This window comes from Platalea leucorodia, assembly GCF_965183815.1.
Source record: "Platalea leucorodia genome assembly, chromosome: 1".
NCBI classification, from domain to species: Eukaryota; Metazoa; Chordata; class Aves; order Pelecaniformes; family Threskiornithidae; genus Platalea; species Platalea leucorodia.
Genome location: NC_138823.1, coordinates 46,727,322 through 46,744,287, shown reverse-complemented (window position 1 = coordinate 46,744,287; position 16,966 = coordinate 46,727,322). Strand labels below are relative to the sequence as shown.

Here is a 16,966-nt window from a genome sequence, read left to right as displayed (position 1 = left end):
ACCTTCAGTGTATCACAGGACTGCAAAATGGACTATGCTCTGCACTCCTCCCTCAATTCCTTATTCCCCCTGGTCCTGAAGCACTGACTCACACTACAAGTGAGGCAAAAACGGCATTAGGAGATGAAAGCGCTGAAGTCTGGAGAGGCAGACTGGAAAGAAAAGGTGAGGCGATGGGACTATGCCCAGTGCTTTTCCATCCCCCTTGCCCACACCTTGCAATGCTACCCTGATCCTCCTGAATTTTAACCTCTAGCAGCTGTGGTTTGTACCCCTGCGTAGGTCCTTAGCGTCTTCTCTCTTACCATCTCCCCTGGGAGGTTCCTCATAAAGCATCTCCTGAGTCTGAGCTGCCCCTACTCGTCAGGCGGCCACCATGTCAGCCACCGCGCTCCTGCTATGGTGATGGCTGAAGGTCCCCTCTGCAGGACTGACTGACTTACCACTCTCTCCCCTCCTCCTGGACTCAAACACGTGCCTCTAAGGGCTTCCTAAGTGGGAGCTGTGACAGTTGTGCTCCATGGTGATTTGCTCAGACCTGAATATTACTAAGAGTTGCCCTACAAGCAAACCTCAAAGCAAGGTCTGAGCCTCTCAGCAAGAGGGGCGGTCAACACATAGGCAGTCCCACTGCTGGCCGTGCGGACTGGGGAAAGAAGTCGTCCTCTCAGGGATGAGCAGCTTTCCTTTTTTAGGCCTCGGAAGCCTTAGTTTAGCCAAAAATGCTGGAAATGGCCTGTCTTTCTGCCTGCTCCCAGGAGGCCATCGCCTTCCCTACTCATCCTGACACTGCACGGCTACAAGGCCAGGTCTGAGGCCAGGCATTTGGCCCAAGGGATCTGCTGGGCAACTAAATATGTTGTCAAAGGCATGAGACGTTCAAAATAGTGGCAGGAAGAGAAACACAGGCTGTTCTGGTCTACAGAACAGATAATGGAAACCCAGCGTGTCAGAGTATCATGGAGAAGAAAAGCACTGCCACGACAAGCCTTACTCTGATGCTGGAGGAACCGTGTGTGCATAAGGGATCAGAGGAGGTGAAAGGAAATACAGGCTCGTTTTTCGCTTTTAAAATGTTATAAAGTCCAACTAACACCCATACATTATTAATGCTTGCTTTTAAAATGTTAATAATTTCCACTAACATGCATACATTTTTAATTCACGCGAACCTCTAACACTGCAGTAGATGTTTCAGTAAAATCAAAAACAAGGCCTGAAGAATATGCATTGCACTCAATGTCTAATAAGCTGTAGTCTACAAAGAAACTTCTGGTTTGCCATGCTTTTTTTCTTCTGCAAGAGTCCTGCCCTCACTTGCTTAAGAGAGAGCTCTCACAATTGCTCTCACTTGGTTAAGATGTATGTGCAGAACCTGCCATCTGCCAAACTCTGAAAGTACTTTCCCCACTGGTATGAAATAATTGTATTTCTCATTTAGGAATCTACACTGTTCTCTTAAGAAAAAGGGGTAGATTAGGTGATGAAAAATGCATACAATAAAACTTATACTTCTGAAAATAACCTAACTAACTGTTGTGAGATTAAGTCCTTAAGATGGAACCGCTTGATTTGTGACCCTCAGAAACGTACATTTATAGGATACATCTCACAAGCATCACAATTATGATGTCTTTTCCATTCCTGAATACAAATTTCTAGAGGGGTTATGCTTTCTCTTTTAAAATCCTGCATTTGCAAATATCTCTCTCATAATGCAAGGCACTTCAAACCTTTCACTTTTTACATTAGATGTAGTGTTGCCCCGTGACACGATTTTAGATGGTGTTGGAGACTATTTTCTTAAAATGACACTAGTCACTATCCTTTAGGGTATTTTAGCACTAAATGGAGGAACACCTTTCTACAGGGCTGCAGCTCCCTTGCCTCTCTCCTGGCAAGAAGAGAGGCACAGGGCCTCCTCCGGCGAAGAAAGCCCTAGGTTAACTGCAGTGCTCATCACTACTGTCTGGCTGCCCTTGTTATTACTTCACCGAGGTTTATGTTGCCTCACAGGCATTAAAAGGGGGAAATTGGTCACCATGATGTGGTACAGGAGAAACTAACCTGTGGGCAGAGAGCCATCACAAGGCCCCTGCACCTATTTATGTCTTTCCCTAAAAAAACTCTTATTCCAAACAGTAGACGGGAAAACGTGGGATCAGCTGATCTGTGGGCTACAGGAATGCGTGTACCACACTAATGGGCACAACAGCAGGTGAAGGCTACAACCCCCCTAACTCTTGCTGGCAAATCGATGCTTGTGTTGAGCTTTCTTTTACTTTAGACAAGTCCCCAGTTCTGCCTATGGGTTGGGGAGTATCTGTTATATTTCTGGAAGTAGGACCTCCCCAGGGCTGTTCATGAACTCCCCAGAAAAAAAAAAGAACCCTCATAACAATGTTATGCTGTGGTAGAGTAGGTATTGCGGTACCGTAAGTGTCCAGACAACTGCTGCGGTATTTCTTTCTACAAGAGAGGGTAGCACAGAGGTAGAAGAGCGGTGTGATTCTGCTGAGTTTTAACTACCGTTTCTGTTCCCTTCTGTTTATTCACATAAAAACAGAAAGCTCTCTCTAAATAATACCACCACCACAAACATACTTACAATAACGTTTGAGAAAGCAACCCCAACCATCCATAAAAACAATCTTGGTTGCTTTGCTAATATGTTGCCTGGAGATAAAACCACCCAGACTGTAAGAAGAATGAACAGCAATAGAGGTGACACAAGAGGTAGGAGTCCTTCATACAAAGAATCATTCTTCAGTGTTTTCTTTAAATGTGCTCTGTAAATAAATACAATCATTTTATGGAGTAAGAAAATTTATCCATTCTATTTCTGCACAGTAACTTCAAACTCTAGCCTAAACTCAGCCCAAGAATTCAGCTTGCAACACAACTACCTGTGTGAATGTGCTAGGTAGATACCCAGGCATTTTACAAGAAATTGTAGGATACCCAAGTAACATTTATTTCTGGGATAAAATGATATATTTTTATCCACACAGCTTCTGGTCAGCTTCACCAGCTCATCATTACACAAGTGAGCTACGGCAGCTCCGTTGTTGTAATTGTCATCCAAATGCACAGCATGCAGGCTTGTGGTGAATTCAAAATATATATTTTTTAGAGGATGAAACTTCTGACATGAAGCATGAAACTACTTCAGCCAATACGCCCCACATTTTCAGTGGCAACACAGCCAAGCACATGGCTGGCAGGCATGGCTGTTGTTTAGGTCTACAGGTGATGTTGCTAGACAATCCTGCACCATTGCCAAAGTACAGCCTAAAGGGGAGACTTTTTTTGCTAATTAGAGTACAGGAAAATTAATGATGGATTGTGGTTTTTTGGATATTCTAAGCTGTTTTTTAAAGGTAGTACTATTAAAGGTAGTAAATGGCTATTTTCTGTCAGCTAGGAAAAAGGTAACGGTAAGATCAAGAGCTTTTGCATCTATCTTGCATCTTTCTCGCTCAGGCAAAACTCATTGAGAGGTTATAAAAGGAGTAGGAGGTTTAATTTACTAAAGTTCACTATCATTAAACCATTTCTTCATACCAATAGTTCAGAAGAGCAATTCTGTGTTTGAAGTATACTGGGAAATGTCCTGTTTAAAATCTCTGAACGTTTGTATTTATCATAGAATCATAGAATGGTTTGGGTTGGAAGGGACCTTAAAGCTCATCTGGTTCCAACCCCCCTGCCATGGTCAGGGACACCTTCCACTAGACCAGGTTGCTCAAAGCCCCATCCAGCCTGGCCTTGTATTTATAGAAATATCTAGACAAAAATCCAATAAATATCTTTCTCATTCCAAAAAAGAATATTCTTCTGAAAAAATAACAACTGATAACAGGCAGCAGGATGAAGAAAGAGAGAAGATGATTGGAAAACTCCAACTCCTCATCACCAAATAGCTTGTGTGTGCATCCTTCAAGCAACCCTGACTGGATGTTTAGAATTACTGTGCTCTTCTGTTCAGAGGAATGATAAACCCACCAGAAGGCTTGAGAGAAACTATGTCAAATGATGACTTGAAAAGAAAAACACTAAACAAAAGTCCTGACATGAGAGGAAAGAAAGCAAAAACTAAACGTTCAGTGGGGCAACTGCTGCTACTGCCAGGGACTGACATGCCCAAGGTGCTGTCCTCCAGTTCTCCCAGTCTTCCCCGAACCCGAGTCCCTTGCACCACTGGTCCCCAGCCCGCTCCTGCTGCTGCTCCCAGCACCCTGCCCCAAAGCCCAGCCTTTCTGCGGGATCTCAGCCTTTCCTGCCCGCCATCTCCTGCCTCTCCACTCTTCCTGCCCCAAACTCGGGGCCACTCATGCTTTCATTAAACTACGCTGAGTACTGAGACATGAAAAGGGCTGCGTAGGAGCAATGCGTTATTGCCTTTCTTCCAGTCTCTCCAAAATTTAAATGTTAATATTAATTTTGACTAATTCCTGAAGACAGGCAGTGACATTCCCTCCTTCAGGACACTTAGGATCTGAGAGACCTGATATGACAGATGAGTGAAATGAGCTAGCAAATACTAGAGGAAGGCAGGCAGCATTAGTAAAAACAGGCCATCGGAATATAAACTAACCATGTATAAAATGCCTAGGTGCAGCAAGCCAACTCTTAGATGTAATCACAGCTTGCCACCTGCCTAGCCTGTATGTGATGGCAATTGTCTGCAGACTTCATACAGAGAAGAGTTTTACAGAAGGATCTGGAAGACAATAAAGTACTTCATGGAGTGCAGGATGATCAGCTACAGAATTTTACTCAGTGCAGGTAGAAGTTACAAATCACATTTGACTGCAAATAAAATGCAGTGTTTATAACTACGGAGCTTTCATCAGTTTACTGTGCAGGACCAGCATGAGACTGCCTGGAGAATGGCAAGCGAAAGGAAGAGGAGGGGAGTTATAACCATGGAAAAGAAACCAGTCAGATTCTCAAAATTGACCAGAAAAACCTTTTACTACATTATCAGGACAGCATCTGGCTGAAAGAAGGTAGGCTACTTCAGGTGTTACATTTATTTCTCAAGTGGGGAAACTGTTAAATATAGGAAATTAAATCGGAAGGGATAGAACTTATTTAATGATAACTAACTTACCTGTGAATGTTGTATAGTGTTTGTGGAAACGAAAGAAACACACTGAAGCCTGGAAGAGAAAAAGATTACATATGTAATGATATACAGTCCTGCTACACTGATGCCCTCAGAGTTTTCTCCTATGATAACAAAGCTAGTGTGCTATTTTAAAAATTACTCAGTATTCCTGTACTCATTACAAGACACGAACTGAGTTTGGAGGCTTTAAGCAATAATAAAACCTTCCTCATTTTTCCAAAAGTTAGCTGCTAGAAATAGTTGCTGATACAGATTTTCTTGTGTAATGAGTGACAAGATCAGAAAGATTTTTAAAAATTCTGATGCAGTTAGTAGGTAGGATCAGTTATTTGTCATACAGGTTCCTCTGCTGGACCCAAGAAAGATCACAGCCCCATTTTGCATGAGCTGCTCTCTGTCTATGTAGAAAACAAAAACAGGTCTGAAACCAAAAGCTTCCCAATGGAACATATAAAGACCTCAAACAGGGCTGCCCACATTACTGGGGAAATAACAGGTTCATAGTTCAATATACTAAGGTTCACCTAATGATCTGCTTTGCTGATACAATGGCTGAAATGAATTAATTTTCATGATATGCCCATCATTTGAACGAGTGAGTTTTTTTACTATTTTTTTTAATACAGCTGTGACCTTTCTGGAGCTCAGCTTTAACCCACAAAGGACCAGGAATTCACCTTTGCTAACGCTGTGTCTATCTGCACTGCGACCGGTATTACCAACACAGCTGCTAGCAGCCCTGGAGCCGCCTGAAGACCCCGTTGTACCCCATCCAACACCCACATCCCAGATACATTGGTCCACCCAAGGGTCAAAGAAGACCTCCAGCAAGAAGTGGAAGTTCAAGGTTTAAGTGAAAAAGCAACAGTATTAGTCAGCCTACCTGGTGAAAATATATATAATCCTTTTTTAACCTGTGACACCCATTTTCTATGTGTTTCCCTGCAGAGCTCTTTCTCTGGTTCTAGTTTGTTTTTTTCCCCCACTTTCTGTACATCAAGGGCTTTTCCTTGGTCTGTTTGCTGCTTGGAGATTGCTCTGGGTAGCATATTTCTGCCCGGCTTTTATATTATAAGGCATGAGGATTGGGTTTGGTGCACTAAATGAATACATAATTCCTATTATTTTGTTATGGGCAAGAAAAGCACTCTGATGTTGTAAACCTTCTGTTTTTACCTTAAAAAAATCTCATTTAAGAAACACGGTGTACTGTTTGTACAGAGAAGCAGCAAACTTTAATCTCATTATTAGAAATCAGGAAAAATAAGAATGAAGAGAGGAAAGAACTGATTTCAGATGACACTGTGCTGGGGCTAATGTGGCACAGCAGACTCTCAAGAAATGTCAGTGTTTACTGTTCAGGCCTCATCAAAGACATACCCGAGTGTTTAGCACGCTCTGGCCAGAGTGGCAACTCAAGAGAAGGAAAACTGAAAAAAGCAGGAATAGTGGAGATCAGGATTGTTGGAAAACAGAAGTAGTAAAAAGGGATGCAATAGATAATCTATTTCTCCAGTCTTTCTGGTTATCTTTTAAAGAGGAGGAAACAAAGAATTGGGGGAAAAAAAAAAAAAAAGATTATCCAGCCTGTAAATAATTTCAGGTATTGCATTTTTACATGTTTCCTGCTTGGTTTTGCTTTTGAAAACAAGTAACATAAAGCTTCTTTACCATGGCAGGAACTCTGTATCAAACAGCTGAAGGATGTGCAACTGAAGTAATATCCCAAGTATTCTGTAAATATATTTCTAAAACTTGCAAGCTTAGTGCCTTCACAATGATCTGTGTTTAATGTGCACTCCGGTTAGCTATGTTTTCTATTAGGCAGGGAGGGCTAGTTCAATAAAATCTTGAGTTACGTACAGCAGTTCCAACATCTGTATCACATTAGAGCAGACATGAGACAAAACATTGACTCTTGAGGTTAAATCTAAATTTCCTGCTGCAATCCTGAAGTTTGATTTGTTAGGAGAAAAGCAATCGAGAGGAACAGAAATAGAGACTAGAACTAGAAATAGAATTCAAAGAGCAATGGTTGCCAACAATTTGTTATTTTTATGAAGTGCCATTTTATTTAGAAATAACACACTGACCACAAACAATCCCCCAGCTAGCTAAAAGCCACTTTCCGAATGGGGCAGTTACACCAGTTACTCCTCTGTATTTCTATATGGCTTCACTTTTAGCAGAGCGAGAGCTGAGGATGCAGTAGGGAAAGCAAAGGGTGTTCCCCTATTTCTTATGGGATTTTCAAAATTCCATCATTTCCTACAACATGTTGCTCTCCCATCTTTTTTTAGCTAAGGAGGCCTGGCTTGGGGGCTGCTTTTGGTACTCATTAAGGCTGCTTTTTAATTGGCATTAAGGATCCCTTTGTGCCCAGGAGCTAAACTGCTGCTTCCGCATTGCTGCCGTTCCCTGCTGGTCTGGGGAACAAAAGGTGCAGCCTGGAGAGCAAACCCACCGCTCTCTCTCTGGTGCTCAGCCACCCAGGCACTGCCCAAGTGATGACGATGGAGTTTGGTTCTTTTTTTAATGTCCTAAAAGCACATATTTTATTTTAAAATCACTAAAACCCCCAAGCTTAGTGTATTAGACATTTTTAACACATTACAGAAAACAGAACTCATCAAGTGTTTATTGGAAGTATTACTGCTGTTCCAGTATTTTTTAATGTCTCCTTTAATGTTTTCCCCCATTTTCCTGCTGATTTAAATTCTGAGACTCAACTTTAAGAACACAGGCCTGTATTAAAGGCAGAAATACGAAAGCACAGATGGGTGGCACAGATACACACAGGGAATTCTTGTGTCACGCTAGGCTGAAGGTATCAAGCCCAAATCCTCGGATTTAGGTACAATCCTATGGTCAGTCCTCTGCTTTGCACTATCTTGACTCCCTTTTCAGAGAAATAAGCCTTTGCATTCTTTAATAAACATTCTTTTCAGAGAAATAAGCATTTGCAAAGCTCTTTATCAGGAATTATTTTGTCCATATTAAAAGACAAACAAAACCCATTGCATTCAAGAATTCAGGATTAGAGACATGTCAGAAATAAAGGTATATCTTGTTTTCCAAATATATATATAAACATGCAGATACATACACACACATGCATATTTTTTAAATATATATATTTTTTTTTAATATATATGCATATGTGCAAAAGGGATCAAAAAGATAATTCCCATCACTTCTAGTGACAACTTTAGATTTCATTTGGTATTTTCAAATTCAGCTCCAAAACTCTAAGATGTTACTTGTGCAATATTGCTGAGTGGATTAAAAAAATAATAATTAAAAAAAAAAAAAAAAGCTAGCATGTGGTGGATACCATGGTACATTTATCCCCAGTGTTAGTCGAGACTAACAGTAATGTATTTGAGTTACATGACAGCATGTTAAACCATGCCCTGAAGACTACTGAAGACCTGCAGACAGCGAGGTTATGTTTCCGTGACACGCTGCGGTTACTTAGCGTGGCTGCTGTACCCGAGTTAATTTAGGCATTGCTGCAAAATGCACACTTGCTTGTTGTAGAGAAAGAGAGGGTATGGCCAGAAACAAACTGCTGACACTACTGTCAGCTCTGGAAAATGCTATTTCAGTAACCAACAGAAGAGCCCCACGCTGGCGTTCAAAGGTAGAAAGCCTATCATCGCAGGTAGCCAGGTTCCTGAATACACCAAACTTCACAGCTGGGAAACACCACTAAATAAAGAAGCTACTCCAAGCAGGTAGCCAAGACACCTAAACCACTATTTTTAAACAAATTATACTGCTTCAAAGGAAGGACAAAGTTTATATCTTCTCCACACCTTTGCTATCATATATCGCCTTTGTTGCTAAGTTCCTGACAAGTGAACCATCCTTAAACTGTCCTAAGAAGAGCGTTGAAATATTATTTAAGAATTGGCTCTTCCTGATAGTTAAAAGTTCAAAAATGAGACAGTGCAATACAGGGATGTAATTTTAGGCGAACACTGCATTGGAAACTGCAGGAATTAGTTCAGGAAAGTACCCTTCCTTCCCTGCTTGCTCCCCCCAAAAAAAGCCTCCCCGGGGCATTCCTCCCATTTGGGAGGCAGTGAAGACGTCTGTGCAGACCTTCTCCTGGGCATGTTGCAGAAGCTGAGCTCAGTAAAAATCAACTCTTTAACAGCAGGGAGTTGTAGTTGCATTTCAGCCTACAAATGAAATACTACCCCCTTCCTCTCCTGCTCTCCTGCCCACACCTCCACATGGCCTTCTTGAGTATGCTACTTGGCCTTTCTGTCTCTAGGGTAGTAATTCATCATAGTCACTGCTTGCTTTAAAGAAATGGGATGTTATCATTTACCTTTCTTCTTAGCTACCAGACAAAAAATTAACATAAAAAATATTTAGGCCTCTATATTAGCTTGGAAAAATCTTTAAATACTTTTTGCATGTTTTTTTCCAAATTTCTTCCACATTTAGAGCAGCCAGACACATGAAAATATCTTAACACACTGAATGTTTAGCACACTGATCAGTGCCTGGAGGAAAGCTTCATCAAAAGGTGAGCATTTAGAAGCCCTTGTAACTGGAACAGCAGCTTTTTATGGAACAGTGTGATTTTATCAGGCATGTCTTGAGAAGACAATTATTTTAATTGGTTGTGCAAACAGATAATTGCATATTGAGCTGTCCACTAACTATAAAATTATGTTTTATTATTATATAAAATGGCAAACTTAGAACCACTTAGTAATTGGAAAAAAAAAAAAAAAAGCTTAGAAAATGAGTATATCATTTTCAGACTTAATTGAGCCTGTAAAGTCTGAATACATTAAGCAATTTAAGGACAGATGACAAATACACCCAAACACATCTACACAGTATGAAATGATTTTACAGGGATTAAGAGCACAGTGTAAACACGAGCACTGTCTTCATGCACAAAGCTGATGTATGTTTTGGATGTTTAGCATCTAAGATACTTCTTGAGTATAGAGGTTTTAAAGGGATGCATTTATCATGCTTGTTGATTTTATAGCTTATTTTCAGTGTCTAAGGCAGTACACATTGCATTTCTCTCTCTTGAACTGAGCTGCAAGCTAACAATTAGCATTTGGAGGGATTTAGTACAGACTGAGAAATTAGTTTATGGATGTAGATGCTCCTTTGATGTAGTCCTGTTCACGCGGCATGTACACATCATTCTCTTTTTGCGGGCACAGCAAGAATTGAGCTCCAGAGAAACGGTGCCTTTACTGGAAAAGCCCAGGCTGGCTTCCAGAAGGACTCCGCGAGGTGAGCCCCCTTGTTTGACTTTCTTCTGGGGCTCCCGCCACCCGTGAAATGACTCCTCACAGCTAACACCACCGACCCCATTCCCACTTGCAATTAGCATCCCGTGACACTGCTCTGCCTCCGGCCTTCAGCGCTCTGGTTTTCTGGGTTATTGTTCTGACTGGTTCAGATGAGTTACTCCAAACATGAACTCAACTGCTTTTTATATATATCTCGAGTGACAGGTGAGTATTTCACACCCTTTACTTCAACGAAGTCTCGTACAATCTGTCACAACAATGCTTTAATAAATGTTAAATGGGTGACAGACACGTAGAAGCCAACCCATGCTCATGAACTCAAGCTCATGCTCATGAGCCAACCCATGAACTCAAAGAAGGCCAGTCAAAGCCTGTCGGAGCGATAACATTTTGAAAACATATCACTTAACATTTAATCATTCAACTATCTATCAGTAAGGCAGAACCATCAGCCACTTTGCAATGGGAACTATAGGAAATCACTAAAGAATGACTTGTCCATATGAGGCAGAAACAATTTATAATTTGACCATGGCCTCGTAAACATTCTCTGACACTGAAAAAAGGGCAGGTTGCTGTATAATTACCCACTGCAAGGACTTCTGTGTCCTCCTTTGCTACACAGAATATAGGACACAGTGTAAGGACAAGGCACTGTTTTAGATGGATAACTGTGCTTTCCTACTATGACAGAATGCAAATACTTGGCATGTTTCAAATGTTGTGGCTTGGTCTCATAATTATTTTTTTGCTGCTATTATGCTTTCATTTATGTATTTACTCCTCGTTTTATATACTTAAATAGCTCAGAGAAGGAGTGAACCTCAGGGAACACACACTCTGCAAAAGTCAGCACAGAACCCAATCCAATACACATCACAGGAAAAAATTCTGAATGCTTTGGCCCCATCTCTAAAAGAAAGTTCAAGTTTCAGATCTCTGACAGATGTTAGTACTTCATTCACATTTCATGTTCAAACCTATACTTTGAAAATTTGTCTCAGCTTTGCCACAGGCTTCAGTAGCCAGATCTGGGGCACTGTTGCCCAGACAGAGTGGACTCAAATGTGCCACCACGTCTGGATTACAGAACTGTCTGCCACTTGTGCCAGACACTGATGAAGTACAACATACCCACTCCGTGCTTTAGTGGTCCTTTAACCATAAAGCCTGTTCTTGTGGTTGCAATTAATACTGAGGAGGAGCAGGAATCTTTCTGTGCATCCAGGAGTTATTTTTCCGACCTGGCTTCGTAAGGAATGAAGCTGACATGGTAACACTTTGCTTGTTTGTGTGCATCCCACCATAACTTCTGAGCCCTCTGGTCAATTCTGGATAAATTTAATAGACTGAAAGACATTTCCAGTAAGTTACACGGAAATGAAGAGTCAGGTAGAGGAAAACAGATATATAAATGTCTCCAGTGAGGAGAGGATTGCAGCCTGAACTCAAATTTTATTAGACATTATAAAATCTATCTCATGGAGAGCAAGTATGAATGTCCCAAGAATGGGAAATGCTTCATTCAGAACATGCACCTATTACAGGTCATTTAACTGCAATGTGAGACAGAAACCATCGTCAATTAGTAATGCTGCTCTCTGAACTACTGATGTTCACCTGCCGGCGAAAATCTTCTTATGAAGTCTATAGCATCATTTGTGGTACTAGACTTTATGTGGGGAACTGACTGTTTTAAAATGCTTATTGTAAATACTTTATATTGCTCTCAACCTGATAGCAGAGTGACAGGGACTGCTAGGCATTGGGGATACCCTGGAGGGGCAAAAATAAATGATAGCTCTCACCCCAGTGCTGCCCTTTGAAGGGAGCCTAGTTAGCCAGATAATGCTATGGGACAATTGTGGTTAAATCCCAAGAGAGCTTTTGTAGTGTCATCCACAGGAGTCTTGCTGAGAGCAGAAGTAATTAGTTCCAGCTGAGCACACAGGGACATAACTTTAGAAAGGTCTGGCTGCTTTCATGCTGGGAGAGAAAAGGTATTTCTGTCTAGCAGCCAGGACAACACCCTCTGGAAACAAGAGAATGGCCGCCTTCATTTGTTTGGTGACCAGCTAGGTGTGTGTTTTGGAGCTGCGGGATGGAATTGCATTCACTGCCTGTGAAAATTACCGGTTTCTGTTTGCCAGGTAGCTGAAAAATTCCCATAAAATACGATGCAGAAGTTTTTCTGCTTCACAGGGGAGTCCTCTGAGGTCACCGTTCAGCAGCCCGAGACTTGGCCTTCCTACAGGTGTTCACAGTGTGCTAGACAGTTCCCAAGGACATATGTAAAGCTCTCTCTTGGGAGGCTTTCCTAAAACATCTAATCTAAACACCAGTATTGCTGCACTTTTATGTATATCTTTGTGTGTTCTGGCACCTGATAAAAATTCCATTATTTTCAGCGAGTGAGTGTCAGCTGGTGATACCACAGCTTCCTCTGAGGAGGTGCTTTTGCAGAGTTCATCCTTAGGTTATACGTGGGCTATTTTTTTTTTTTTTTCTTCCCCCAGAAACTCCAGGAAAGACATCTGAAAAACTCCACTCTTCTGCATCTCGTTTGGATTTCTTCCCACTACAGAAGGTACTAGCTAAAAGCCCAGCTGTGCTCGGAGAAGTGACAGCTCAGCAGCTGAACTCCTGTTGTGTACAGAACAGTAAAAGCACAAAACGAATGCCAAGTATTGATGGAGCAGCTACAGGTTCATTGTTAGAAGGACCACTAGTGACTACTAAATGCCATCAGATGGTTAAGGACAGCCAGTTAGGGTTTAATGGCTCTTCTCGGGGTCCTGGGAAACTAACTCGTAAAAAGCATCAGAGGCCCACAACATCACTTTTTGGTTTTTAACAAGCCACAAAGGCATTTAACTGAGCATGCCAGAGAGTGGGCTCTCTGATACAAATGGATCTGGCTGAGCAAGACACACTTGCCGCAGCCTCGCTAGGGGAGAGAATAATTTAATCTTCCTGGCTGCTCAGCCCTTGGTGTAGGTTAGACCGATCCTTTTTCTGCGGTGACAGTGGGGTCCTGCAATTTACTGCAAGCTTCTAAAAACTTTGTATATCCTTATTCACTGCACCCAGGTTATCCAATAATAACCACCTTAATCACCACTGCTGAACTGAGATTGAAACCTGTGGTGAAATGGCAGTGCTTTCTGGATCAGCATGATCCCCAGGGGAAGGATTCAGATTTTTTAATATTGAAATTTAGTGTCTGTTTTTAAGAGATTTACTAAGCACTGTGACAATTTTGTAATATAGAGTCAACCAAGATAATTTCTTGCATACTTTAAATCCATATTTAACTACAATTAAGCTGCAAAAGTTGCCCTGTTAATGGCATTGTGGATAGTGTGCGAGAGACGATGTTTTAAAGAAATCTTTTGGCTCTTACTTATGCCTGCTCTGCTTCGGACAATGTTGGAAGAAATACTCAATTCTCTGCTCACGGATCCATTCATGCAAGCGTACCATATGAGACAGAAGCAGTACGTCTTTCTAATGCTGATGGAATAGTCCATCAAACCTTGCTTCGCGGCTGTTTTTGGTAGAGTATGAAAAAGGCTGCTCGCTTCTGCAGATATGATGACATTGACATGCTTCTCTACCACCAACCTTCCTAATATCTTGAACAGTTTGAATTAAACCTTCATCCATGGCTTCCCAAGTGCAAGGGAAGCCACCCGTGTACTCACTGAGCGGGCTGTCGTGCGCCTTAGTGACAGGCACGAAAGCAGCCATGTGCGTAGCGCAGAACAAGCGTGCTCGATGGACGAGCCCATGCTAGCGCCTAGCGCCAACGCTAACCCGCCGATTCTGGGAGAGCCAGCATCCATCTCTCCCGGACTTGCGGTGCTCCTTCGACAGCACAAATCACTCCCTATCCCTCAGTGCCCTGCCAGCCACCAGAGGGCATTTTATAGCTACGCCTCTGTCAAGTTGAGTAATTTGTTGACTACTGAAAACACAACCACTCTTTTTCCTTCTTCTTTTCTTTCTTTTCCTCAGAGTGCCTAAAGCAGGCCTGACCAAAAGAAAGACTGTACAATCTTGGTCACACACGGTCAGTTTTACACTCTGGGTAAAGCACAAAGGACTGTCAAAACCATGTCCGTGTACATGCTGCTCATTAGAAAGCACAGCCTGAACACAGGGTCCTTTCCAATCCGGGAATTCTGGGAAGCACGGCTGAAGCTGGAGGTGGTACCTGCTGAAGACCTCTCCATGGGAAAGGGTGGTGAGAACACATGCCAATGCAGTGGATTCAAAAGTCCCCCCCCAAATGCTCAGATAGCTCCTAGTTAGAGTCAGCGTTGGGTGAGCGCCTATATCCAGCTCTCCATTTGGCTCAAGGACTGAAGACATTTCTTGGGATATAAGTCCAGACTGCCTGTGTCAAACACTCTTTTTGGTGCCCTCTTCTCATCACTTGTATGCTCATATAAAAATCCCTAAAATGTATATGCTAATTTCTTCACCTTCCAAGCAACACATCAAAACCATGTCGCATACACACATTTTTAGCTCAGATTACCATGTTTTTAACTCATCAAAATGTAACTGCTCTTGTTCTCAGTCTAGCTGTAGCAGTTGAAAAATGTTCCATGGTTATTTCAAACTACACTGACAGTATCAAATAATGAGCAAATAGGCCATTGCTGTATATGAAAAATGCATCACTTCTGCCAGAAAGTAATTCTAAAGAAGAACTTAGAAACCACCTGGCTCTTTTTCAGATTTACAGTTGTGCCTCCTAAGATTATTTAAATAATGCCTTTATTCCTTCTATCCATAATGTTTTGGAGCATAGTGCGCTGCAGGCCAAAACATTAAACTGATAATACATGTAAATGTGAGCGACATTTTACCTGAGTGACACGAGGAGTTCCTGAGACTTTGAGAGCCAGCCAGCCAGCCAGCACACTGCACTGAACTGCACGTGCAGATAAGGAACATTTTCTATATTATTTGTGTGCAACAGATAGATAGATAGTAATTAAGTGAGGAAAAATGTTTCCAAAATGATCTACTTTTTTAAAGTTTTTCAGTATTAGCCCTTTAATCAGCTCTATTTGTGTCATTTTTGGACTAGCCAACACTTATAAAAGGAAAAAAAAATGTGAAGAAAATATATAAGAAATAGCTAATCAAAATAAATAAAAAGCAGTACAGTTTTGCATGGATCTGGACACTTACCTATAAGCAAGATTACTAATGCGTCTGTAATGTAATAACCAAATAGGAGAGGCTTCTGCCAGACTTCCACACCAACAGCACCAGTGAGCAGGTATGCTGCTATTAATACCTATAGAAAAAGGATAACATATATTTTCAGTGTTTTACTTCTAAAGGTACAGAATTTCACTTATCATCTTAATACAAATGCAAGAATAAAAAAAAATCTGTTATTTTCCTCCTGTCTTCAATTTACAGGACCTTATGCTGCCACCCCAAAACAATTACTTCTAAGCAATGAAGCAGCTTCCAGTGTCACCAACAAAATTATTTAGAACGTATGAAATATGGTAAGCAAGCAACTTCTCTGCTAATGTGTGCATCTGTTTGTGTGTGGTAAGTATAACTGACTTGCCTTTCCAAAACACCTAATTTCTAAATCCCTTCTTCATACCAGGTCTCCCCGCTGCACATGCACCTTCTTGCATTTGCATCCAGACTTCAGAATGAGCCATGTGGTTATTTTTGCAGCTCAGCCCCCTGAACTGATCATATCAGAATAACTGAGAGGGGAAAAAAAATCTAAGCTCACCTCAAATAATAAAAAAATTCAATTGAATGTGAAGAAATAAAAAGAAGGGAGAGAGCTGAAGCCTTCTCTGATTTTTAATTTCTTTGACAGATAACATCATCACAGGACATAAAAAAAAGAAGTAGTCAAACATCATTAGGAGTGAAAGGATTCATACACAAGACTCATGAGTCACTTGCTGAAGTGCCACCAGTTTCAGTAGAGATGTAAATGCAGTTTCTATTCTCTCTTCAGAGTTAATTTTGTGACCCAGTTGAGGTCAGAAATCTTAATACAGTCAAAACCCTATAGCTCCTATAGCAATACCTCTCACACCCATTGTATGACCTGTAGCAGCACCGCCTACAATTTATGGCACAAACTGATGAAGTTTTACCATTTTAGGTGTGTAACGTGCAAATGCCGTACTGAACACGATGCGGTGCTTCCCAAGCCCTCGTGCCCTTGATCCCACCTCAAGGGGCCCCGCTCTCCCTTGAAACCGGTTTCCTGGCTCAGCCCGGGCCACCCACCACCCCCTGCCGCCCCTTCTGCTGCCGTGCACCCAGCTAGCGGGACTGCTCCCCGACTCTTTCTCTAGGCTATTTTGTCCTCAGCTGTTTAGTTTTGCTTTAGGACTCATAAGGGGTTATGTTTCATGCTACTTGTCTCAACCTCCTCAACTAGTCTAGACTTGGATTAAGAATGAGTCGTGAACATTTACCTTAGCTTTAAATTAAAACAACTATGTTCATTGTAATGCCATTTAGAAGACTGCATGTT

General features: G+C 41.6%; 1 protein-coding gene across 1 annotated transcript in view; it reads right to left on the bottom strand.

The window, feature by feature from the left end:
• LOC309604565 (ethanolaminephosphotransferase 1-like) overlaps positions 1 to 16,966 on the bottom strand; it is a gene marked incomplete at both ends in the record, with an annotated part of 56,504 nt that overhangs the window by 2,728 nt on the left and 36,810 nt on the right. Inside the window, 3 exons of the mRNA XM_082337976.1 lie at positions 2,609 to 2,789; positions 5,117 to 5,165; positions 15,634 to 15,742. Coding sequence (XP_082194102.1) covers positions 2,609 to 2,789; positions 5,117 to 5,165; positions 15,634 to 15,742 — 339 coding nt within the window. The remainder of the gene's footprint in view (positions 1 to 2,608; positions 2,790 to 5,116; positions 5,166 to 15,633; positions 15,743 to 16,966) is intronic.